At 45.3% G+C, this 25,907-nt stretch overlaps 1 protein-coding gene across 4 annotated transcripts in view; it reads right to left on the bottom strand.

The window, feature by feature from the left end:
* The window catches only part of rasal2 (RAS protein activator like 2), an 86,978-nt gene that overhangs the window by 59,605 nt on the left and 1,466 nt on the right, over positions 1-25,907 (bottom strand). For 3 of the 4 annotated variants that reach the window (XM_044219685.1, XM_044219686.1, XM_044219687.1), the window contains exon 1: positions 12,561-13,280. The exons of the other annotated variant lie outside the window; for it this stretch is intronic. In XM_044219685.1, coding sequence (XP_044075620.1) covers positions 12,561-13,083 — 523 coding nt within the window. In that variant the 5' untranslated portion in view covers positions 13,084-13,280. Of the gene's footprint in view, positions 1-12,560; positions 13,281-25,907 lie in introns of those variants that run through there. 4 annotated transcript variants of the gene reach the window in all.

Here is a 25,907-nt window from a genome sequence, read left to right as displayed (position 1 = left end):
GCCAGAGAGGAAGAAGGAAGACTAATTGGCCGTTGTTGTCGGTTCTGTCTCCGAGCGCCGCAGAGGGACTCGAGCTCGGCTAATTAGCAGATCCGAGGTCTGCCGACGCTTGACGAGACACGTGGACGGGAAGCAGGGACGGGACGGGCTGCTGGCCTTACATAACACCTCGTACCTGCCTGAACCACAGTCCTGCTTCAGTCCAGCGTCAGGCAAACCCCCACAGGAGGAGCGCGGACTTTAACTGCCGACAGACACACTCACCATCACTGACCGGGTCTAAAGACGGGACGAACACCCACCTGAAGACAAGAAAATGAGCCAAAATCAATTCATTACTATCCGTAAAAAAAATCCATAGAGCAACAATCCAATGCAGAACTTCCTTTGGAAATCAGCCACTTAAACTGGGAGAAGCTACACCGACTTCCAGGTTTCCAGTTTCACTAGTTTATTAAGCAGAACGTCAGTCGAATAACTTCAGAGTTGCTCCCTTCAGACAAACAGAGACTTCCTGACACACTGCTGTTTGTGTTTCCTGGAGGGAAACGCTCTTTTTAGGCACACGAGCGGCAAACGAGTCGACATTTATGGCTCCCAGACGATGAATCCTACTGACTTCAGTTTTCATCCAGTGCCTTCATCAGTGTTTAAACTGTACAGAAATGTATGCAAGTCAGTATTGTACATTGCTGATGCCTAAAATTCATTATTTACTCTTTTGGTTGCGTTATCTGATTCAATCATATGTTGTGTTACAAAAACTATATCGAAACTATAAAATGTTATAAAAAAAAAAGCCACATTTTCCAAAGTAGTCTGGTGGCCCTAAAATGTTCATAAATACTCCAGTTCTTACATTCTTCAATCTCTTCTTGACCTTGATCATATAATAATAACTGAGCTATCTCCATGACAACCGAGCAACCGCTGATGAAGACCACAAGATGTGGCTGAAAGCTCCTAAAAATTTGTAATAGGTGGACCTTGAGTTGAGAATGTTCTGTCCAGCTACTATTTCCGAGGTCAATAACGAACCTTCAGGCTCAATTGGAAATAACAAAATAATCCTAAATCACGGTCCTTAATAACTATTCCAGAGCTTTCAACCACATCTCGCTGTCTTCGTCAGCAAACGTAGTTTACTCCGTCGTCAGAGACTCAGTCATATTCAGATCCATCTACTGGTGAAGACCGTGAGATGAAGTGGATTATTTTGTCGCCATTTACCTTCAGCGAGCGCTTCATGCGTGGCTGCAGACTCTTTCCTTTTGGACAAGCGACAGACTGCTCCGCCTCCTTTTTTTAAAACTAAGCTGCAGTTTTATTGTGCGAGATGAATCAACGGGGGCCGGCGGTCCGCAGGAAGTCCTCTCCGCTGCCTCCCTGCCCGCACAGACGGACGGATTAAGCTTATTGGTCGGGGGCCGCTGGATGATCCAGGACCGGTGAAAGGTCAGAGCGTGAAAATGATTTGTCTGCTGCGGGACACACACTCTCTCATCTCCACTGGTTTATATATCTGACTGCTGCTTCAGACTCAAGTGTTTGTGTTTGTGTGTGCTTTAAAGGACTGATGTGTGAAACTCAAGAAAGACTGTCTGCAGTGGTGGAAAGTAACTAACATTTGCACAAGTACTGCACTTGACTTTAACGTTTTTATTTTATGCTAATTCAAACTTATGAGGATATAAAATCCGCTGCATCGGTACAACCACCCGACAGCATATTAAATGAGTAAAATGAGCTCTACAGCAGTCGGCTGCAACATTAAGAAGCTGCTTACATGTTACTGCTCCCATAATAATATTAGTATATGTATGAACATGATAGTGAGACACTGACGAAGCCCATTTCTTTGACACTGTAAGTAAGGACTCGGCAGCAGACAGGCCAGCTGGTGAACACAGTGGAGCGTTTAGCAGCTGAAGCTCCTAAACACAGTGCGTGATGGTCGAACAAACCTGAGTTAAACTGTACAATACCGGCGTTGAGACACGTCTGACTGCGAGATGAATTACTGGTGAACCGTAGCGCCAACGATGGAAATACAAAACAAAATACTAAGCAGGCAGAAACACGTCATCGTCCTCGTCTCATGTTGTAAAAATGTAGTGAAACAATAAACAAGCGCTGGCTGCAGAGCCGACACCTCTGTGTGCATCAAACCTTTAAAAGACGAGGAGGAGGAGGAGGAGGAGGAGCAGCCAGTCGGTAGAAGTGAGTTTGAGGTAAATGTGTTTTTTAAGCAGTGGCGTGACACACAGCTTGCAGCTTATTTCATGTCACATTCTGATTGTTTTGGGAGAAAGAAAAACTCCGAATGTGTCAGTCTCAGGGTATTTTCTCTAAAGGACAGCGAGCCCTAAACATAAACAGGACACTGCCAGAGAGCGTGTAGCTTCAGAAGCACGGGAAAGCATTTAGTGGAGCTGACCCAAAAACCGGGAGCCCACTGCGCTTGTGGGGTCCGAAATGCTGGATCCGACGAGTTTAAAGGGCTGTTTGAGGGTTAAGACTCGGTTTTAGGGTTAGGGAATGCATCGTGTCAATGACGGGTCACCACGAATATAGTAACACAAGGACGTGTGTGTGCGGACAGGTGGTGGACTCTCCCCGGCTCTCAGACATTCCCGGCGGAGGTTCGGCCGGAGTCGAGTTTCTCTTCACGCCAACGCACCCACCACACTCAGTCTGTTGTTTTCCTCAATAACCTTTATTCAGCAGGGAAAGAAAAGCTCTCGTTCTTTCCTCTGCAGGTGCAGTGCCTTGCTCACGGGCACCTCGACGCTGTATTATCCGCCGATTCACTCAAGTCACGGCGTTGAAATTGAAACCCGAGCACGAGAAAGCGCGCAGGACTTAATGAGCGGCAGTTCTTTCCAGCTCTAAAACTAACGATGACCGTTACACTAGAGGGAAGGTCAAAGGTCACTACCTCTAGACAAAGTGATTTGCTGAGTTATAAAACAAAACCTCTCAGTTAACTGGCTGTGATGATGATGTTGACGATGCGATGAAGAGAATATTAGTTTTGAATTAAGTTTATTTTAGTTCAGTAACATATTTAAACTCCAAATTCATTCAGATTAAAGACTTATGATCCTCAGATGAAGTTTTTTCTCCGTAACGACTCGTACGACACGTCTGGATCGTGAATTTCATTCATACCAAAGAAATAAAATCTAAAGACGAGAGCAAACTGCCACAAATTCTCTTAAATCACTCGTGAATGCCACAGCTTGTTCCAGCGACTGTATATAAAGACGGACGACATGTCAGCTCCCTAAAAGTGAACATCTCGATCGCCAAAGTACACGCCGATAAAAGTTTCCCAAAAATGGTTTCTGTCAGTTTAGGCAGTTCTTATCACGCTGATCGTAGAAAAGGTTTCAGTCGTAGTCGTCTGGACGCTGTTTTCAGATTCAAGACGTTTCGGCTCCCATCCGGAAGTCATTCTCAATTGTGAAAATAGTCTGAAAACTCAGAAATTTAAGCTACTCTGAGCTACATAAGCCCCGCCCTCAGGAAGGAGTCTACCTGAGTATCTGTTGATTAGCTAGTTTCACCTGAAACTGACCTAATTGTTTCCATGATGGCCCAGTAATCAGTAATCAGGCCTGTTGTTTTCTGGCTGCACCTCCCTCATCACTGTTCAGTACCTGATTAGCATGTGATTGGCTTGACCACGGTGTTAATACACTTTGATAGACTTTGGGCAGATTGAATCTCAGACCACCATTTCTGTTCAAAGAGGGGTTTTCTTTTTTCACAAAAATGGCTTCTTTGACTCCTCTTTCAAACCAACTCTTCTCTCTACTTTGAATCTTCACCTCGCTGTCTTCAAATGTGCGGTTTATAGCTTTTAGATGTAAATGCACGGCGCTCTGCAATCCCGAGTTAGCGTGTCGTCTGTGCTGATAAAGTCTTTTGTGAAGTGGCTGTTTAGTCTCACCTGTGTACCGTTCTTTGCAGTTTTCCTCACTGCACTGAATGGAGTAAACTACAATGACTTCCGGATGGGAGCCGAAATGTCTTGATTCTGAAAACAGCGTCCAGACGACTACGACTGAAACCTTTTCTACGATGGAGCACTCCTGGACGAATGAGGGACGACACCGTCTTATCACGCTGATGTTTGTTCAAGTGTTCGTTTTTCTGATAAGTTTGGTTCTAAATAGTTATTTGATGTTATAAACTGCGCAGAGTCTGGCTCCAAATGACGTCACCAGCACAAGATGGCTGCTCCCGTATCCGAATATCCGGGCTTCATTTAGGACAGCGGGAGGACGTGGAGACGCGTCGTCCATCTTTATACGCAGTCTGTGGTTTGTACGAGTGTTTCCTGCGTGGTTATTATTTTCCAGGACATCTGGGTCCATTTTATAGATTTCCCAGGACTGCGTGACGACATTACACAACTTTAGTTTTCCAGGACGGCCTGCGGAAAGACGGCTTCACTCCCAAAGGGTTAACAGTCTCACGAGGTTAAAGTACACACACACACACACACACACACACACACACACACACACACACACACACACACACACACACACAGGCCAACAGAGGCTGCTTTGTCTGTCGACCTGTATACTCCCCTCTGCAGCGGGCGGGTCTGGTCTCCATAGCTACCAGTAAATACAACAGGTTTCCTCCAATCACAGCGCGGGAACATCCCATCACGGCTTTATCAAGATGGGACCATTCAAAAGGAAACGGGGGGGGGGGGGGTAAACCACAGTGAGAACAGAGAGGGGTGTGTCGCTGAGACTGACCCAGGCTGATAAAACACACACACACACACACACACACACTGAACCAGGAGGTCGACATTAACTTCATGCAGCTCATTGTTTCCATCCAGAAAGCACCGAGTTTAAACTGACTTTAAAGAGACATTTCAACAGGAAGTGTGCTCGCTGAGCTACAGGTAACTACAGGTAACCCCTCGTGTCGAGTATAAATCATAGGTACACATGCAGCTGAAGTGCATCAGGAGACGGAGGAGGAGTCGGACGGATCTCCACAAGCTGCTGGAGCTGATAAAGTCGTATATTTAGTGTCTTTTCAGCCACGATGGCCTGACGACACAAAACCTCCAGGACCTCGTCTTTGTCGGCTGTATCACAAAATCACAACTGAAAATAAAATGATTTTTTTTTTAAATCAAAGTGAACTGCAACACCTGAGAAGCTTAAGGCTGATATTAACTCCTCCCGTCACAAAGGCGCTCCCTGATCACCTCCTGTGAATCCCCTTTACATGTTTAAAGACGTGTTTTAACAAGTATTTAAATAGCTCTACTTTGAATAATGATGTTCTTTTCTTGTTCAAATCTTTGAAATGACATCTTGTCCTTCATTAAAAACCCAGGATCTATAAATATAAGTTGAACTGCTGGACAACAGGTGCCTCCTACTTCGCTGCAGGAGTCCACTCAGCGTCACGTTTCCACATCACGCCTTTGCGAGTTGAATGCTGGACCGGGATTGGCTTCCCAAGCTATTTGTGATGTCACAAATCATTGCTCGCAGGCTCCGCCCCTGAACACGGGACTTTCAGCGAGCGCAGAGAAACTTTCAGCTCAGACATTCACCTGCAGGAACAAGAAGACAAACTGTAACCCGACTGAACGCTACACAGAACAGAGGGACCAACTCTGCCCATTCACTCAAACGCCGGCTAAATAAAAACACACTTCATTTGAACTATTTGTAAGCAGTAAGCAAACCCTTAAACCATGCTTTATAACACACTATAATATAATGCTGTGAGCAATGAGGCATCCATAACTGGTGTCTGCAGATAACGAAAGCTCGATAACACGTCTGAAATCATATATAATGAGATATCATTACACACGAGCAAACCCTCGCAGCATTTTATCGACTGTTTAATGAAGACAAATCATTAACGTTACAAGTTACCAAGCATCCATTACCTGTGTATACACTAATACAAGCAGGACGTGGTTGATAAATACATTAATAAACACCTAAAATGTCCTTTTATTATCTGCTAACAGTTACATGTTGCAATGTGTTTTAAGCAATTATGTTACACGGCTAAAAATACTGAATAGGAAGCGTTACCATCCAGGAGTTCATCAGAAACAGATCAGAAACTGCAGCAGGGAAACTCCAGGTCCCCTCTAAAATCTGAACCAAACCAAACGAAGATTCGAGCCGAGCGACTCCTCCGCAGAACGAGCTGCGTGTCCTCTGATGCACTTTGTGAATCACGTTCTCAGAATATGCAACTAAAAAACAGAAAAGTTGTTATCAGTCGCCCGCTGTGTTCTGAAAGAGAGATAAAGACATAGAGCGCGAGCTGGTCTCCGACTGCAGGTCGCACCGAGCTCTCAGAGAATAAATCAGAGGCGGCAGGCGACTCGTTTCCTGCCGCAGCTCTGCTGCGATAAGCTGCGAGGCTCTCTGCAGAGCACAGATACAGCGCTCAGCTCAGGCACACGGAAACATCAGCGCCACCCTGCCGGCGGCCCGACGCGCCACTGCAAGGGACGCCTTTCGGATCCGTCTCTGGAGGTCATTTGTTCGTTATCGAAACTAAACTCTTCTGCGGCTTCTCACCGGGTTTAACAGTCAGATGGAGGAATCACTTCACACATCTGGACACATCTGTATTTTAAAAACAGGAAGCTCAGAGCGCAGACGGACAGACAGACAGACTCTCTTTACGGTTTAAGTGACTTTGTTCCTGTCGGCCGCTGCGTAATCAATTAAAGTATCCACAGCAGTTACACCCCGGTATTTCTGAATGATGCTGCGCTTTTCAAAAAGTGGTTTAAATGGCTCTATTCTTCAGGTACGAACGAGGGCTGTGATGTAAAATAACAAAATAAATATATCACTGAGGGTCACAACCTCTGATATAAATGGGTTAGTCAGCTAGCAAACGACCTCAGGTTCATAAAACTCAGGTTGTGGGGTCAGTGGCATTTTATTGAATCTGAATCCACTTATCGAATCCGTCTGGGTTCAGTTTTCAACATTTGTGAGTAACTAAAGTAAAAAATAACCTCACTGAAACTCCGCTCTGTTGTTGGTCTGTTATCTTTGGCTGAGTAAATAACACGCCTACAGTCTAAAATGTCATTTTGGTGACTTATGGCAACGTGTGACGGCTAAAACTAAGAAGCTGTTTTCTAACAAAAAGAGATTAAAGATATCTGCAGACATCAGAGCTTTTGGGAATCTTGGTATTTTGCGAACTGGGAACAGGATCCGACGTGGAACCGGCTATCGGGACCCAAACCCTCCTGGTGGATCACACAAAAAAAAAAAAAAAGTACAAGTACGAATCCAGGTCGTCTATTAAGCTGCAAGTTAGCATTTGAAGCTAACTCAAACACTGCTTCACAGTTAAAGCCATTCAGGCTGAAGCACTCAAAACTCAGAAGGGAGTCATCCACGTTTTAGTGAGAAAACGCTGTTTGGAATATAGTAATCACATGACGGACAGTAAAGACGTGCACAACTCTGCAGGAGGACAGAGACACCGAGTAAAAACAACAGCTCGTAAACTGGCCGACACCGCTGCAGGAGCAAGACGCTGTGTTAATACTGTCTCTTCCATCTTGGCGGCTCTCTGCTGCTCAGCCTGAAGCGACGGTGACCCGGTTTAATATTTAAACGCGCTGCCTTCAGCAGGAGTCTCTGCGTGTGCATCTACAAAGCAGCGTGTCAATCATGGCGGCAGCCTGCGTGCAGAGGCCGTGGGGGGGGTTCAGGGGTCAAAGGTGAACAGCGGTGTCACCTCCTATCAGGCTGACAGGAGCAGCAGAGGAGAGACAGCACACTGGCGGACCGATGGATGGAGGAGGTCTGCCGTGCTCGTTGTAGGAACAACTTCCACAGCAACGTTTCCACTCATCACAGCACGAAAAGCACAGGTGGAACTAATAACGTTAAGTGTCCCGGTAAAGCGCGATATTCCGGTTCATCTAAACTCAATGTTACGGTTGTCCGTGTTCTTAAACACGCCTGTGATTCTCTGAAATGATGAGACACGAAGAAGGTCCACAACAATAACCTGCACGAACCCGACCGACAACGCGAACGTTGATGTCCGATATCCGATGTCCGTTCAGGGCAACAATCCGTAAATCTCAAAATAAACAACCCATGCTGAAATCCTGAGGCGTAGCCCAGAGCGAACACGAGACCTACTGTTAACGTTACCAAGAGCATGATGGGAACCCTGGTGGCCACAACTACAACCACGTTCAGCCCAACTGGAAACAATATATAGTTTTTTGACAAGACTCAAAATGTCCATGTGGTTGGAAACCCGCCTAATACATTCATACAGATGAAAACCTGTGGACTACAGCTCCACCGATCAATCAATCAGCCGATAAGGAATGAGAAATGTCGGTACAGAGCGTCTCCGTTACAGTTTTGTTTTTTTTTACACTGTAAAATGTTCCGCTCAGTATGTGTCTTAGTCACAATTATTAAAAAAAACAAATCCAAGGGATCAATATCAAGACTGTTTATGTTGATACAGCTGATACGTCATTATCTGACTTTTTAAAACTCCCAAATATGGATCCGGTATCAGTCGGGTTATATTCTGGCTGCATATCGTTTGAAATTAGAAACTAGTGCAGACACAATACAGGATGTCCGGTACAAACACCGATACGATGAGAAATATAAACAAAGTTGTGTCGAATGTTGTCGAAACACAAGCCGCCGTACAAGACGTTCGTCTAAAAATATGAAAAATAATTTAAATCAGGAGCGATCTGATCACTGAACAAGTCGACACCAACTTTCTGTACAGTTTTTAATACTCAGTGTTACAATCAAGTTTCATTTGCTGCCAACAATTATTGAGCTTTAACACCCAGCTCTAAAAAAAAAAAAAGCCTAATTATTTCACATTGTGTAAAACTTGTTTTTCAAACAGCGAAAACGGAGCAAAAACAGACACTTTCAAAAAAAGAGCCCACTCTGGAGACACGAGGCGCCAAAACTGAGACGAAACGACGTGTTTTCAAACGCACCCGCATTAATGCGACCAACATGGCCGCCGCTGGAAGCCTCCGCTTTCCCACCGCCGCCGGCCAGAGACCGGAAAGGTTAATGAGCTCAGAGGAGCTGCTCGGGCTTCCCTTTGTTACTGTGTGGGCTTTTATTATGGAGGGACAATTTACACACAAAAGGAAGACACGCACACGCGCGCACACACACACACACACACACACACACACACACACACACACCTCCTTCAGTATGCAGGATCTGGCTGCCATGGCCTCTGGGTCGGCCTCACACACACACACACACACACACACACCTCTGATGAACAGAGTTTCTGTCAGAACGCCCAGAGCCAGAACACAACAAACAACAACACACACACACACACACACACACACACACACACACACACACACACACACACACACACACACACATTTGGGCTAATTAGCCTCCAATTAGCAGTAGCTGTTCATTTTCACATGGAAACTCAGAGTGTGAGAGCAGGAGGGTGAATTAGTCCTGTGTGTGTGTGTGTGTGTGTGTGTGTGTGTGTGTGTGTGTGTGTGTGTGTGTGTGTGTGTGTGGAAGTGAGAGAGCCCTGTGGTTTTTTTTTTTTTTTTTTTACTACCCAGCATGCTCTTGGCCTGCTGGAAACTTTCAGACTACGTCTCCTTTTTTACTGCGGTTCCCGTTCACACCGACTCCGGCATCCAAACAACCTGCAGAGCTGTGAAACTGTTGGCGGTGAAGCACGAGACGCACTCGTCAGAGTCAAATTATATAAAACAGGGAATCTGAAAAGGAAAATATTCAGTATTTCTATTTGCTAAAGAGCTTGAAAGACTCACTGGCTCCTCCCGAGCGAATACGTGTTCACATTAACGTCAGGCCTTTAGACAGATTCTGCTGCATATAGTCATTAAACCGGGACTTTCATTTAATTCCTGTTTGCTCAGATGCTTCATGCGAAGAGTTTTGCATTTTTATTCATCCACGAAAGTTAAAAACAGGACGAGGGGGAAAAAGCATTTTTCTGGATATGAGAAGACTCTACTAAGACGACACTCCGAGATCTTGATCAGGTGAAAACTTGCGTTGCTGCGGTCTGTACGTTAATCCGCCAGCATTCAGCTCAGACTCGACCCAGCTTCCTCCTCCTCCACATGACCACATTTCCCATAAAGCCACTGGCTCAGACAGATGAAATTAAATCTTCCTCCACGTCCTCGGTTACACAAAACGCTCCTCCTCGTCGCTGCTTTTAAAATTTACGGCGGAGCCGAGCGCTCCGGTGACCGCGGCACGCCGAGGCTGCTGGGAGCTGACGGATAACACGCACCACCTCTCTGCTTCAGGATGATGGATGACTACAGAAACAAACACAGACTGAGGAGGGAAGCAGCCTGAAGCTACTGAGGAACAAACCAACTTCCCTCTGTCGCTTACGTTTAACACATTTACCTGATTTACAAGAACTGCTTCCATTTGTTCGTCGCTTATTAATACAGGAGTCGAGGGTCAGAGGTCAACGAAACAAAGAAGGAACAAATACTTCTGTATTCCTAAACTCTTACAGGAGGACAATCAGCGCATTGGCCTTTGTATTTGTGTTTTGGTCTTATTTAATAACTTGAAGGGTAAATGTATCTGTCTTATAATATTACAGGAAAAGATTTATATATATTTGTATTTTGAGAAGCAAGGTTGTTTTGGTTTAAAGGAAAGCTGTAATATTTGGAGAAAACAATCAACATTTTGAGAAAGTCATTGTTACACGACGCTTCGAGGACAAAACGCTGTATTTTACGCTTAGGAAGCTTGGATTGTATATTTCAGACGCAACAGCTGCACTGTAACGGAGGTGGGGGAGTTAAGTGACATTTATTCCTCATCACAAGTGTTTTTTAAGCACTTTGTTTCCAAGAGAAGAGGCTTCGGGGACGAGGACTTCCTGGTTGGGTCAGCGAATGTAGGTCTGGTTAACGTCTTCCCTGCCTCCAGCACAGACCAGCACAGACCAGCACAGACCAACAGAGGCCCAAACAAGCCTGTAGGTGACAGTCGCACAGCGGTGTCACTGGGTTGGTCCGAATGGGATACCACCATTTTAATTTTATTTCAGTATCCTAAAATCTACAACTTCAGGTCAACATGTCTCTCAAAATGTCTCATGAAATACTCTGGTGCACAGCTGCTTCATTTTGATACGTTTAAGTTTAAATAAACTATTTAATTGGTCTTTATTTAGATTTTTCCACTAGGTTATAATTACACAGGAAAATGTTGTCAGTGATTTATGCATTTTGTTGTTTACATGACGGTCTGTTCACGCAGATTGGTTCTTTATTTTTAAAATATATTTGCTGTATTCTTTATGTTGATTTGTGGTGTCTTACAAGCCCACGCAGGCTGACACGATAATAATAAACTTCATTCATTCATTATATTTAAAAAAACAAAAACAAATGAAACCTTTAGAAGGAAATAAGAGAAACAGTAAAAGCGAGAGGAGACGGTTTGTAAAACGAGGCAGTGGTTCCTCTGCAGGCGTCAGTCGTCAGTTCTGCATGAAAACACACATTTCAGTTTCGTCTGGCTCAAAATATTGTCCGCACATCATGCCATGTTCTAGTGGAAATGCAATTAGCATAACTTAACCTTCAAACGGGCTGCTTGGCTGCACGTTACACACACTAAATGTTTTCTGAAGCAGCTGCAGGCTGATTTCAAGCTCTGAATCAGCACGAGGAGGAGGACTGCCTCACAACAACCACAGAGACTCAACCGGAGGAAGGCTTTTCCTCAGGTAACGCACCTGAAGATCTGCGGGGCCACAAGACGAGGGCGACAGATAGAGTTTCCTCAGAAACGTCCTTAACCACGGAGGAGTTACATTTACTGGGATTCAACGTCACCTGTCAAGCCGCGTTCGTGTCACGTGGGAACTATCGTAATTACCAGTTTCCAACTTGTAAACGTAGACATTCATGTTACGACTGGTAAACTCTGATACGTCCAATAATATGGAAGTGCGTGAAAAAGCAAATAAATATGGATGCCAATTATTGGCCACACCTCGAGACCTGCCCTACCCCCCCCTTCACGACAACAGTGTCCCTCCATCTTTCTACCCGTCCTCATCGGACGGACGATCTCAGTTTTAGGCGTTCAACTAACGCTCAACTGTGACCCAACTACTGACATCCTCAAATGTCTCAGCTTTCTCAGTTTGACTGATTCACTGACTAGTCGTTCCAGCTCTAAAAAAGGTAACTCAGCGTTTCATTTACTGACTAAAAAGAGTGGATTTGTCGTTAAGTTACTCTTTAAACAGTGTTTTCATGGATCCGATGGGTTTGGGTGATTTTTTCGTGGACGTACTGTTACATCATCAGTGAACGGTAATTTGTTAACCTTCGCACGACCAACTCTGCAGTCAAACAGCTGTCTGGAGTTGTCCGGTGACGTGAACACAATCTGTCCCATCACCTTCTGTCAGAATGACATGAACGCGGAATAAAACCAGGTAAATGTTAACTGTCCTACCAGACTCTCCTTCGGGTTCTGGTTGGTCCCTGAGGACTCTGCTGATCCTCCGAGAGAACGAGGTGAGGAAGCTGCTGACGGAGGGAGCTCTTCGCTCTGCGTCCGACCCCACCTTCCGGATCGCCGTCCTCCCCGGGTCGCTGCCTGTACCGGGCTCAGAAAGGGACCTGAAGTAAGGGAAGATCCTGGGCAGGGAGCCGGTCCTCGTCTGGCCTTCGTAGCCTGTGGAGGGTTGATTTCTGCTGCGGTCATTTGGGGCGGTGTTGAACCTTGGGAGGCTGAGCAGCCGCAGGTGAAGAGGCTCTGTGTTTTGCCCTTTGCCCCTAGGGGCGGCCATCTTGGCTGCCCTTGGTGCCAGGCAGGCAGATGTTCTCCACCTGTATCTATCCAATGGCTGCTCAGGAGCAGGCCGGGGGTCGGTTCTCTGCCAAGGCCTCCTGTAATGGTGCCAGCGGGACGGCGCCTTACACGGACTCTGGACTGGACCCTCGCAGCCCTCAGGGGGGGTTTTACTTCCACTCATGGTCCAGCACACACAGACTGCCTCCAGGCAGCAGGAGAGAGCAGATGGAGGCCTCCAAAACAGCTGGTTTGCCGACAGCTGCGCTCCAACAGGGACATACTACCTTAACACATTTCTGACCGCTGAGGACTCGTCGGGTTCGTCTTCATGTTGACGGCGAGTTCGAGCTGCTGTCTCGCTCTTTCTCAACAGGCTGGTGACTGTCTTCCTGGGAGGAAGTGAGTGGCAGATGAACACAAAGTCTTCTTTAAGCCCGGCCAATCAGGTTTCAGCAAAGACCAAACCAGCAGACTGTGGTTTCCCCTATGAACAGGCTAGAAACTGAAACTGCGCACACAGTTTAGTGTGTCAGGCTTCTTGTTGTTTCTTAATAATTCACAATCTTTGGATTTTTTTATTGATGAGTGACACAAAAGAGCTGATGGTCAGGCTTTGTTTTTGAAGAAATCATCATTTCTTTATATTCAAGATTTCAGATTACAAGATAAGAATACAGACCTTTGTCATACAGTAAATATAGAAATACTGACGTCAAGTCTTATTTCAGTTTGCTGCCGATTCAAATATAAGGCTGTAATAAGATTAATGGAAAACACCATTGTGCTTAAATTATCCACTGATAATATAAATGTAATTTTAAGCATGAAACTTCCTCCTTGACCTTGGGAACAGTAATCAGGTGGTGGAAAGCCCCTGAAAAACCTAGTACGTGTTTCAGAAGATGTTCCATGTTGACAAGAAGGAAATTCTGGAGGTTTTGTAATATAAATGGCCAAATATAAAGAGAAAAGGGCCCAAAATATCACCACATCAAGTACTTTAACCTCTTAAAATCTGGTTTTAGTATGTTGTGGGTTTACAATCGTATTCCACTCTGTCTGACAGTATCACACACTGTATCTATACTGCATCACGTTGTTCCAGCTCTTAATTGAAGCTTTATGATGAAATTCAAACCAAGACTCCATGTTTTTTACTGCAGCATCATTTTAAAAAGATATTTTCCCCCCCAACATTCAGCCTGACATGTTTGGCATCTTTGGAAACGTCCACTAGAATTTAAAATAAAGTTCTGCGGGTTTGAACAAAGCTCAGCTGCACAGCATGAGTTTGCACTGACTGACCACCGGTGGATCAGTGGGGTTCAAGAGGTTAAATCTCCGTGCTCTCAGGCCTCGGGGAGCTTATAAATATTCATAAACATTAAAGAATGTGCCCCCTCCCTCTGCAGGGCCCGAGGCCTCTGTGTTCAGACAGGAAACAGGAGCGGCGTCCCACAGGGAGGCGACACGGACGCCCCTGACTTTGTCTGGTTAGAAAACCCATCTTCTTCAGTCATGAGGGACGACATAAGACCAGAGATCAGAGGACAGACATGTAACTTTGCTGCACTCTACTGATGATTTAACACATGGAAAAGCTCAGCAGAAGCAGAAGAAGAAGAAGAAGAAGAAGAAGAAGAAGGAAGCATGATGCAAAAATCCCTGCAGGACTGACTCTGCATGTTGAATCATACGGGAACGAGGAGGTTTGTTGTTTAGACATGTGAGGCTTTGAGTCACACTGAGTAAAAGTGTTTCCAGCAACTAAAGGTCAAAGGTCAGAGTCACAGCGTCCAGACAGTAAACGCAGTGATTTTTGGGGGGAATTAACATCACAAACCAGTCTGATACCTTTCTTTTATAACACTTCCAAAAACATATTGATATCGATGTTGTACTACTGTGACAGCAAGCAAACAAACTTCTTCATCCTTTACAGCAATTTGTGGTTTCAGTGGCACAAAATGAAGTAAAACAGGACAACACAACATTACCTGCTACCTGCATACAGCGAAAAAAGCATCCAACACTGCTACATAACTCAAGTCTATAAAGATCCCATAAAGTTCTCAGGAGAAGTTTAGAAAGTTATTTTCAGCATATTTTTTTAATACTCTGTCACCAGTTAATACACTTTGTGAATGAATGGATCTGAAACAAGTTGGAAAATAACTTCTCCAGCTCCTTCCCTGTTTGAAACAACCGTCTCTAACTTCCAGTAAACCTTCTTCTTCCTGTCGTGCTGTAACGAGTCGAGGCTTTAAAGGACACGCTGCCCCAGCATGTGACCCACATGTCAGTATTTATTGGATAACCAAGTGGCTGGTGTCCAGGGTGACGCTGCATGTAGGTCAGAGCTAAGACCCAGGCAGGCTAAGCCGAGGAGTCCTGGACGGAGCCAAGTCCTCCTCCAACCGCCCGCCAACAGACAACAGGGCCTGAGAGTCAGTTCAGCCAGTCCATCAGTTTCCCAGAGTTCAAGCTGACGTCTTCAAATGTCCAAAACTCAACGATACTCAGTTTACAGCGATACAAAACACAGAAAAACAGCAAATTCATTTTCTGACGTTCGACTAATGGATTAATCGACTACTCGTTTCAGTTCTCCCGCCAAAGCACTTAGTTTAAACAAGAACTAAAAAAGTACAGTCTGATAACAGGACATTTTCAATCAGGAACTGTGGTTAAAGACTAAATAATCTGACCTCTCGCAGGTCACTGTCAACTCTTCAGCTTTCCTGAGACAGACGCAGTTCAGTCATGTCCACATGCGCAACTTTCACCAGCATCTGCCACAGGATTCACGCTCATGGTCGTCACGACTGGTGCCTGTCTATATCTTAACTGTCGCTATCTAATAAAAAGGAAGAAGAAAAAGTAAGTAAAGTTTAATAGAGTTGCGAGGTGAGAGAGGCCGTCTGGAAGAGTATTCCTATTTGAACAGTTTCTTTAAATGATATTCTCAGTGAACAGAGAAACTCTCCTGGATAATGTGACGACCCTGCAGGTTTGTGCTTTGACCACTAGCCTTCGTTCTTTCAACTCTGTTTCTAAGAAATCACGTTTTGTCCGCTATTTCGGTATGATGGACGGGTCTTAGCATGTTCAATACCCACGAGTCTCTGCTCCCGTTGCCGTTGGAGAAGAGGTCAGTCAGAGGCGTGAATCAGAGCGGAGGCAAATTCAAAAACACTTTGTTGTTACAGCTGGGAACGAAACGCGGCGCCATAGCGGCCGAATTCACCCAAAAGTGACTACGAATTTATAAGTGAACTGATTTAATCTGCAGATTCTGTTTTCAGTTCTCTCAACATCGTAATCTTTAGCTTCCACCCGCGCACGCAACAGCTTGGTGATTGGATGTTTGTTGCAGAAATGCACCTTGGGAGTTGTAGTTGACATCTCTCCTTGTTCTTAAGTTGTACAGCTGTTCATCTTTTGTACTGATGATTCAACGAGCAGAGTCTCGTGTCCATCCAAGCCGAAGGAGTACTTCAACTGTGAGTCACAGAACGTCGTTTATGGGAAAAACTTTTACTTGTGAAACCGCAGGCGCCTGAAATAGCTCCTCCCACGTCACTGCCCCGTTTTGTCGAAGCCAAAAACAAGACGTCGCTTGTAGTTGTAATAACTTGGAGTCCAGACTGAGAGGGAGATGAGCTGAATCAAAGAGTGAGACAGGAAACCGGACGCAGGGAAGGAAGAAGGACACACACACTTCTCCAACTGCAATAATCTTTGACAAAAATCTTCCGGGAGCTTTCAACTGCATCTCACCATCTTCCTCAGTGGATGGAGTTTGCTCAGTTGTCATGGAGACAGGGTTTACAATCACCCTCCTCTCAATCGCCAAAAAAAATGTAAAAGTTGAACCCTGGCTCACCTCTGGCCGATGAACATGTGCAGGTGTGCGTTCTTGGCAGGTTACTTTGTGATGTGAACGCCGTGTTTCTACAGAATAAGAGCTAAACGTTTAGTTCTGGCAGTTTGATGCAGCAGGAAGCATCGACTCCACAGAGAACAGAAAATCATTCGCACCTCTCAGATCAGCTGACAGTCAGTCTCTTCACACCTGCAGCTTCACCTGGGAATCTCCCGGATATTTCCCCTGAACAGGAGCCGGAGTCAGGACTCAGCAAGTCCAGCGATTTCATCTCTCTGGATCTGCTGATGGGTTTGTGTTTTGAGATGCTCTCTGTGTCTGGCTAATAATTACCTATAGCGCCCACACCAGCAGTCGTCTCTGAACCTTTTTTTACCCCAAGTACAGTTCAGGTTGTCATTTATGACATTTAAAGGTCAGGCCTGGAATTGATGTCGAGATTTTTGTGGTAACAGGTCGGTTCAGGTGCTGAGCTCTCTGCGTGGGCCAGGGTTAGGGTCCAGGACTCTTGACGCAGCCTGAATCTGACTTGAAATGTGGAATCTAATTCATTTACTGGCATTACGCCCAGACAGGAGATCAAACAAAACATCTCTGCTCCTCAAAATCACTGAGCAACGAAAGGAAACAACACGAGAGGAGAGAAGACAAACAGAGAGTCTGAGAGGAAGTTAATCAGGTGGAAACAACCCGGAGGACGACAGAGGAGAGCCACAAAACTCAAAACTCAGAGGGGGGGGGGGGGGCTGCTGTTCCATTACACGCCACTTTGTCGACATCTCATCTCTATTCTGCCGGAAACCAGCAGAGAGACCCAGCAGCAGCCGCAGCCTCCAGCTAAAAATAACCAGCGGCCATAAAGAGACCAATAAATCAGCCGCTGGATGCCAGCAGAGGGAGGGACACGGCCCTCAGGAATCCTGGGTAAATTTCCCACAAGTCTCTGCTGGAGGGCTGCCGTCACTGATCTGAGGACGGACGGCACTTCCAGAAAACAGGAAGTTCGAACTCACTCGGAGGTCACTGCGAAGAACACGAAGAACTCAAAACTGCTCGACACGGAAAGCAGCCAAAAACACCAACTGTCGAGGAAATGCAGCAGTTTTCGGTCCGAGTCTCCATTTAATCTATGAGCAGCCGTGTTCGATCCAGCGTACAGCTTTAATCTGCAGCCGTTCACCGTCAGTGACACTGGGATCCACCTCTGCCCTGTAGGCCATCAGCGTGTTTACACCTGGAGTAATCTGATTACTTCCTGCTGTCTGCAGCAACCTGACATCTGACACCACATGCAAACAAGAAAACTGGTTCAGGGCTTCAACAGGAAGATGTCGGCTGGAGAAACCCGAGCGTGCGGCCACACAGACCATTTTAACCAGATACCAAGTGAAAGATTAATGCAACACAAAACAAGAAATGTGCTGCAGCTGGCCTGAACTGATGTTCAGCTCTATTTAATAAAATATCTGACATTAACACTGTTGTGTCACTTGTTTGTTATTAAACGGCAGCTCTGGATCAGCGTGGCCTGACGATAAAGTAACAGCACAACATCGCTGACTGCTCACCGCGAGTTTATCAGCAGTCAGCAACCGTCTCATTAGTCGAAGACCTGATCAGTCTGGACCCTCCTCCTGTGTTTTTCCACTGTGTGTCCTGAAATAGACAGCAGCTTATTTTTGTCCACAGAAGCTCGACTCTTGTTTTGTTTCAGAAGGGAAATCCTGCCTCAACGCCCCCCATCCTGATAACAGCCGGGCCCGTAAGGAACTTTCCATTTCCTCCCCTGATCGGCCTCCATTGTCCTGAAGACCACCACGCAGACCTGGACCCGCTCACCGGCACCGGGCTGCATGCAGCACCCACCTATTGCTTTAACTACCTGTTAATAACAGTGTGGAGTTAACATCACTGATTCCCACTTTACAAACATCAGTTTTTACACTGTCTTTCTTTTATTAGTGTAAGTCAGCATATTGATCTTCCTTTCTTTCAGATAAACAGCACACAGGAAGAACTTTAGTCACGAAAATATGGAAAGAAATTGGCCATTTCCTTTGTTCACATCCAGGGTTAAAACTGGTCTGGGAAGAAACTGAGTTCAAATTATTAATTTTTATTTTTGAAGCAACAACGATTGTGGGAACTTTTGGGGATAATGCCAAGAGAAAGTTTGGAGAAAAGAGACAAGCGTCCGTTGAGAATATTAAGAGTTATTAATTACTAAGAAGAGGTGGAAGAGGTCATCGGTTGCAGTTCAACCAGTATTTTGTTTTATACAAACAGTCCTGAAGAAGAAACATTTGCCATAATTTATAAGAAAAAAAGCCAAGATTAGAGGGAAGTCTGATAAAATAAGCATAACTTTTGAGGGTTTTCTGCTCTCCTCCTCCGTTAATCGTCTCATCATCCCAGGTTGGGAACCACTGCATCAGACGCCTGAATTAAGTTGAATGTTTTGGACTTAAGGTGTTTCCATCTGTTTTTATCGCTGTAATAACTGGAAGACGATGAATGAAAACATCATTTAACAGAGTGAATATCTGCTCGTTTCGCACGTGCAGCCTCGGAGGAAACGCGAACCAAACGTCAGTCTGGCTGCGGTCCAATCCTCCAGCAGGGACCTCAGGTGCGAATTGGCCCGAAGACGACAAACTCCCACAATCCCCGTCCAACATGACGGCTGAAAATCTCAGCGGGCAGCGTCACAGCCGGCCTCCGTCGGTTCAAACACCCGAAGGCTTCACCGACAGCGTCCTGCCGCGGAACAGATGGAGGGGAAACCTTCCTGTCCCGACCTCTGACCCCCTCAGAGGGAACCTGCAGCCTCTTTAGATCTTACGTCGGCTTTTAAACGGTAACAGAGCAACGTGCGATGTCAAATATCGAAACATGCCACACATTCTCAGGTTCCAGCTTCTCAAACGTGATGATTTGCTGCTTCTCTCTGTCATGCGTCGCAGTAAACTGAATATCTTTGGGTCAGACAAAACAAGACGTCGCTTTGGACTCTGCAAAGTTATGATGTGATGTCATTTGTTCCCTATTCTTTTGACATTTCATAGAGCAAACGATGAACCAAAACAATAATCAGCAGATTAATCGTGACAATAAGTAGTAACGCTAACTTTTTACCCATTACGTTTCTATTTTTTGGTGGGATTTTAAGTTTTCGTAACAAGCTTAATGCAATTTTTATTTTGTGCTTCTGATAAATCAGGGCTGATATTTGGAATAGCGACTCGTTTATTATTCAAAGACATACAGTAAATACGGCTTTTGAAATGCGTTGAGGATGAGTAGAACTGTGCATGTGAAATGTACTAATTAGCCTATATTTGTCGTATTGTATCCGCAGACGCTGCAAAATCTACATCAGCTCCTGTAAGCCTCGTGTTCTGTGCTGCTCCTCACCTTTCAACAGGAAACACGCTAACCCTAATAAACTTTACAGTGTAGAAAGACACAACATAATGGGTTAAAACATTGAGAACCCCCAAAAAAACATATCGAAATCCTTCTCAAAGTCAGAAAGTTCGTATCAAATCAGAATAATTAGTTCCTCAACAATAAATAATAAACGATTATATGATAAATAATCATCACAAATAATTGTCACTACAGTTTGTGGCCAAGATTTTGGTCCGAATATTAACGTTGAGTCAAACCTTCACGAAAGCTGCTATAAAATCAAATACATTATTCAATCAAACCCGTGAGCGCTCAACAGCCGGAAATAATCCTAAATTAATAATCGAAACCTCATACCAGCGCTACAACATACCGCTAATCTACAGCGTGACATTCAATTATCCCGAGTGAAAACTATATAACATATTTAATCTGACAGGACACGTCACGGCTCAGGATTAATCAATCAGAAGATGAAATTATACAACATATGTTCTCATGTAACTTCTGGGGGAGGGAGGGGAGAAAAAGGACAAATCCTGCGTTCAGGCGTCCGTCTGCAGTCAGCTTTAATAGGCTTATGTACAGCAGCCTTTCTCTGGATAATACACTTTGTCGGTGCTTTCAATGAGCCGACACAGAGGCGGATTAAAACAGCAGCGACGGGCTCAGCCCTCAGTCCGTACAGCGGACGCACTGAAGATCATCGTGTCGCTTATTAAAGCTGGAAAAGATCATAAATTCATCTCCAGCTTAACCAAAGACAGGCACATCATCAGAATCACTTTGATTGGACCGGGGGGGGGGGATTCTTTTTTGATGGAGCAGTTTCCCCCTGCTTCCAGTCTTTGTGCTAAGCTAGGCTAAGCACGTCCTGGACCTGTCTCTGACTGACACCCAGCTGAAACATCTGACTCTTATCAAGGCTGGCAAAGACCTCCAGATTACTGAAAGAAAGACCAGACCCACAACATCCCGGCTATTCGCCAGTCAGACAGGAGCACATACTGAGCAACTGAGTAAATACAGAAGACAACACACTGAAAGGTGGACTATTAAATATACTGTTAGTCCTGTTACAAGCTAAGCCAAAAACTCTTGAGAGAACACAAATTCTCACCTGTCCCTGTACCGAAACACACACGAAAAACTATGTGTGCAGCAGTTTGTGCAGACAAGGCAAAGAAACAGAGGACAGATGCTAAATTCAGATGGTGGATGGAGGCGAGGGCAACGAGGAACAGCCAGAACTTCCTCAGAGAGAGCTGAACTTCGGCCGAGCTGTGGCTCAAACCTCAACCGGATTATTACGTCCTCCTCACAGTTTTCCCCCTGTTTCGGTGAGATCTTTGTTAGTATTATTATTATTTCTCTGCAAACACGAGACAATGACGATCCTAAGGCTGCGTTCAGACCGACCCGAGTGTTGGCCAGTCACGTGAACGCAAGCATCCTGGTAGGTGACTTCGCAACGCTGACGCTGTGTTTCTGCCCTTTACCTCGCGGCCGTCGTGACAGCAGATTAAACTGTTGCCGCTGTGATAACTTTCCAAAGTTGTAAAAGCCCGTCTCTCCCACCGACGCAGCCCCTCAGGGTGCTGGTTTAACGTAGCAGGTCTTCAGTCTGAATAAAAAATATCAAACCTATTTAAAATAATCGTGACGTGAACAAGGAACGGTGTCTCTCGTGCCGCAGTGAAACCACGATGTCAAGACCAGCTGGCCCAGACTGACACAGTCCTGAATCAGAACTATAGTGTGTCCCCATCTCTGAGTACTGGTGAGAGAGTCAACAGGATTTCCCAAAACAATTTGACAGCTTCTCTTCACGACAGAAGGAGGAACACGTTTATTTTACTCCTCCACATGTGGAGGAGTCACCCGGCGTCGCTGACTGATGATGAAATGTAGGTCGAGCTGGAACGAGCGAATAACAGCCGTGTGGTAACGGCGGCACAGACATCATTACTCATCCAAAAAGCCCCGTCCGGAAACACCGGAAAACTTCAGCTGAAGGGACGAAAGCCGAAGGTCGCTGTAGTTTTCGCATGGATTCAGTTTTTTTTCATTCTGGGATTCAGTTTTAGAAGAAAATAATCGAATTAGATTCTCTCTCCCGTTTATCGGTAGATCTGGATGGATTATACGGACTGTAAAATGAACTGAATGATCTAACGATGTGATTCTGTTTAGGCGTGTGTTTCTGTATGCGCGATCTAAGCAGCTCAGACGTAGCTCAGGAGGGCGACCCGGTGGGCTTTAAGAGGTTTTATACATCCAAACAAACTAAAAACCAGACCTGGTGTTTGGGAGTCGGAGGCGGCAAAGCAAAACTGTGGAAGTTGTATGCGAGCTACCGTTACAAATATACCTTTAAGTAGTTGTGTCTCTCATTGTATTGGTTTACCATCTTACGGACATAATGCGCAAAAAAAAAGATATTCAAATAGTTCGAACCTGTGTGTGTTTTTTTGTTGGAAAGAATAATCGAATGTCATTTTCGGCCAATTCTGACAGCGCTACTGCACGATACGGTAAAATAATAATCATACTGCGATTGCTGACTGATATTACGACGGCAATATGATTCACCATTAGTGTGAATGATCATTTTTACGTCACAATTAAAAAAATAAATCATGATGTTGATGTGACATTTGTACCAAACAGACATGTTGTCTCACATCTGGAGAGCAACATCTGTCTCTGCTGCACCGCGCTACTGCATCATAATGATGTTTTCTCACATTTTACCTTTATCGACATTATTCTGCCATCTGCACATGGCCGCATTGCGATTTTGATAATATTTCGATTAATTGTTTGATCCTTGCTGATATACTGATGCATAATATAATCAAATGACAATCTTTTTGATTATAAACTGAATGCTCTGTTTTTTCTTCCTCATAAAAGTCTTAAAATCCAGAAATGTGTTGGCATTCATTGATCAATAACCCAGGTTAAAAGGTGAGTGCAAATGTAGATGTTTCTTGCAGTAAATCAGCATGAACCCAACGCGATGACCTCATCTACGATCCGTTGATGATGAAGGGAAGATGAACGGCGTCACCCGCTGACCTCAGCCTCCCCGACCGCACGCTGTGAGCTCAACATCTAAAAGCGTGAGCGTGACTAAACTACCTGCAGCAACAACACAAAGACCTCGCTTGTGCGTTTTTACTGAGGGAGGTGCTTCTGAAGGCAGCAGCCTTTGTTGAATCTATTTGAGGTATGTGAGCTTGCGCGGATGGCAGCGAGGATCCGATGCCAGAGCCGGAGTCCTGCCGGGTGAGATCACCGCCACAAACTGGATGCTGACATCACGCTCTGCCAACCCAGGGGGGGGGGAGGCAGAGAAAACATCCTGACCCCGTCCTGCTTCCACAGATACCAGTGCTGCGTTCAGGGAGCGTGAGAACAAACGCTGCTGCACACTTAAAAAACAACTACTTGGGCTGATTTAAATTTAAAACACAAACCCCGTCTCCGCATTTTAAAAATTCATAAAATTCTTGAATCTGTTTTTTTTTCCCCTCCACGCGGGATCCCGGCGCTTTGTTCAGCTTTCACGGGACTGCTCGTATACACGTGTAATTAGAGCTGAAACAATTACTCAAACTCGCTGCTTTTCGTCGTCTTAAATACGAGTAAACTGAAAGTCTTCAGATACTGGACTTTTTTCACAATTTTTTTAAAGCTTTACAAACAAATCTATTAATGCATCAATCAAGAAAATAACGGTACAATTAACTGATGACGAAAGTGATCCATAGTTTCAGCGCTACGCTTAATATATGCATCGACAGATTAAGACGATCTTCGGCGTCCGTGCGGTTATTTTCGTAAAGACCGATCAACGGGAACGTAAAATCTGTTGTCACAGATCAACGTATCCTCGTGCAACGGTTCGTAGGTATCTTACGAGAAGTAACGCACCGTTTTTCGTGCATAATCCCACGAACGTCCAGCAACAGGCGTACCGGACCTTCGCCGTCGTCGTGGTAACGACAAACACGTTGTGGTTAACGTTGTGAAACGGCCGCAGTTTGGTCAGGTTTAGGAGAAGCTCGCGGTTAAAATAAGTAAGTTACGTTAGTGACGCGCAGTAAGTAAATCACGTGACTTAACTTACGTAACTTAAAATAAGACAACGCTGACTTTTGGTTTCACGCGGGACACGTCCTCCTCCCTGCATGGACTTTGACGCTCTTTATACTTCCTCTGACTTCCTCCGTGGATCCCGCCATGATTGCTGAGGCCACTCGAGGTCGCCGCCTCATGAGAAATGTAACCGCCTCGTGGCTTATATACGAATTATAGCGCATTACTTTTCGTAGGTATAACTACGAAAAGTGAGCCTCCGTAGATCCTTAAAAAAACATCAATACTGGGTTTTAAAGCGGATACTGATATCGATATTTGGGAGTTTAATAAATACAATGACGATATATCAGCCGATAGTCGTTTTTCATCGTAAACACATAAAATAAAAAAACAATCTCGATACGGATCCCTTGGATTTGTTTTTTAAAAGAATTGTGACCCAGATACGTCCTGAGCGCGACGCTTTACCGTGTAACAATCGCCCCGTCGGCGCCCCCCGATGGACGAACGACATATCTTTGTTATCTCGTCTACGTTATCGGCCGACATCGAAATACCTGCAATAAGTTTTTATTTAGGTGGACCAGCGACGAAAGCGATTCAGCGTCACTTCCTCACATTAAAGAAAGAAAAGTTCGTATCTGTGCAGCAGAAAGCGTCCTGAAGGCGTCCTGACTTGCGAACCGATCAGATGCCGTTCAGGTGAGCGACTCGAGCGTTCTCCGACTGCGAGCAACGGCGTCATCGGGAGCTCGATCATTTCCTGAACGAACGGAGGGGAGGGGGAACACGACAACCTCGTCACCGCAGAGTGACTTAAAGTTTCGCAGCTGTCTGAAACTTTTATTTTAAGGAATAAAAAGCAGCAAAAGTCCTGGAGGGGAACATCCGACGAGCCGCTGCCACTTCAGGATCTGCTGCCGGGGCGTCAACGGAGAAAAGCGGAGTTATTTCGCCCAGTTTTTGCCCCGCAGGTCGGTCGGTCACTGCGGTCCGGAGCGGGACATTCAGGCGACTACTGCCAACATGTGAACATTCACATTGTCTGGAAGGCAAACCCTTACAGTTCTAATGACCCGCGAACCTTTTATTCCACGACAAGGCAGCACGAAAACCTTGCGGTTGTGTTTCCATGTGGATATTTACACTCCCGGAGGATGAACGCTCGTGTTTTTAGCGACCCCTGACCTTTCCTCAGGCACCACTCTCGCACCTACACACCGCAGTGACGTCTCTTATGACTCTTATTCCACAAGTCAAAGAAATGAGAATAAACTACCTTAGTATAGTTTCATAAACACAAGGTGAGTGTTGATGTCTTTGAGTGTATTATTGCAGTGTTTTGATCACAGCAGCAGACAGGAAGCATCGGGCTCGTCGGCTTTATTCCTACTACACACAAACGATTGTAAGAACGTATAAAGCCTGTGAAAACATTTAAAGCTGGAGGCAACACCACAGGGGACCAACCAATACCAACAAACCAGCGTATTGAAGAGGGGGGGGGGCGTCTAATCTGATGAGCTGGAAGCAATAATCATAACCTTCAGCTCAACACTAGGGGGAAACTAAAGACGTTCTCGTAAAGTTCGGGAGGGCAG

This window comes from Siniperca chuatsi, linkage group LG13 (genome assembly GCF_020085105.1).
Source record: "Siniperca chuatsi isolate FFG_IHB_CAS linkage group LG13, ASM2008510v1, whole genome shotgun sequence".
NCBI lineage: Eukaryota > Metazoa > Chordata > Actinopteri > Centrarchiformes > Sinipercidae > Siniperca > Siniperca chuatsi.
The sequence above is the reverse complement of the archived record's forward strand: the minus strand, read 5'-3'. Positions and strand labels throughout refer to the sequence as shown.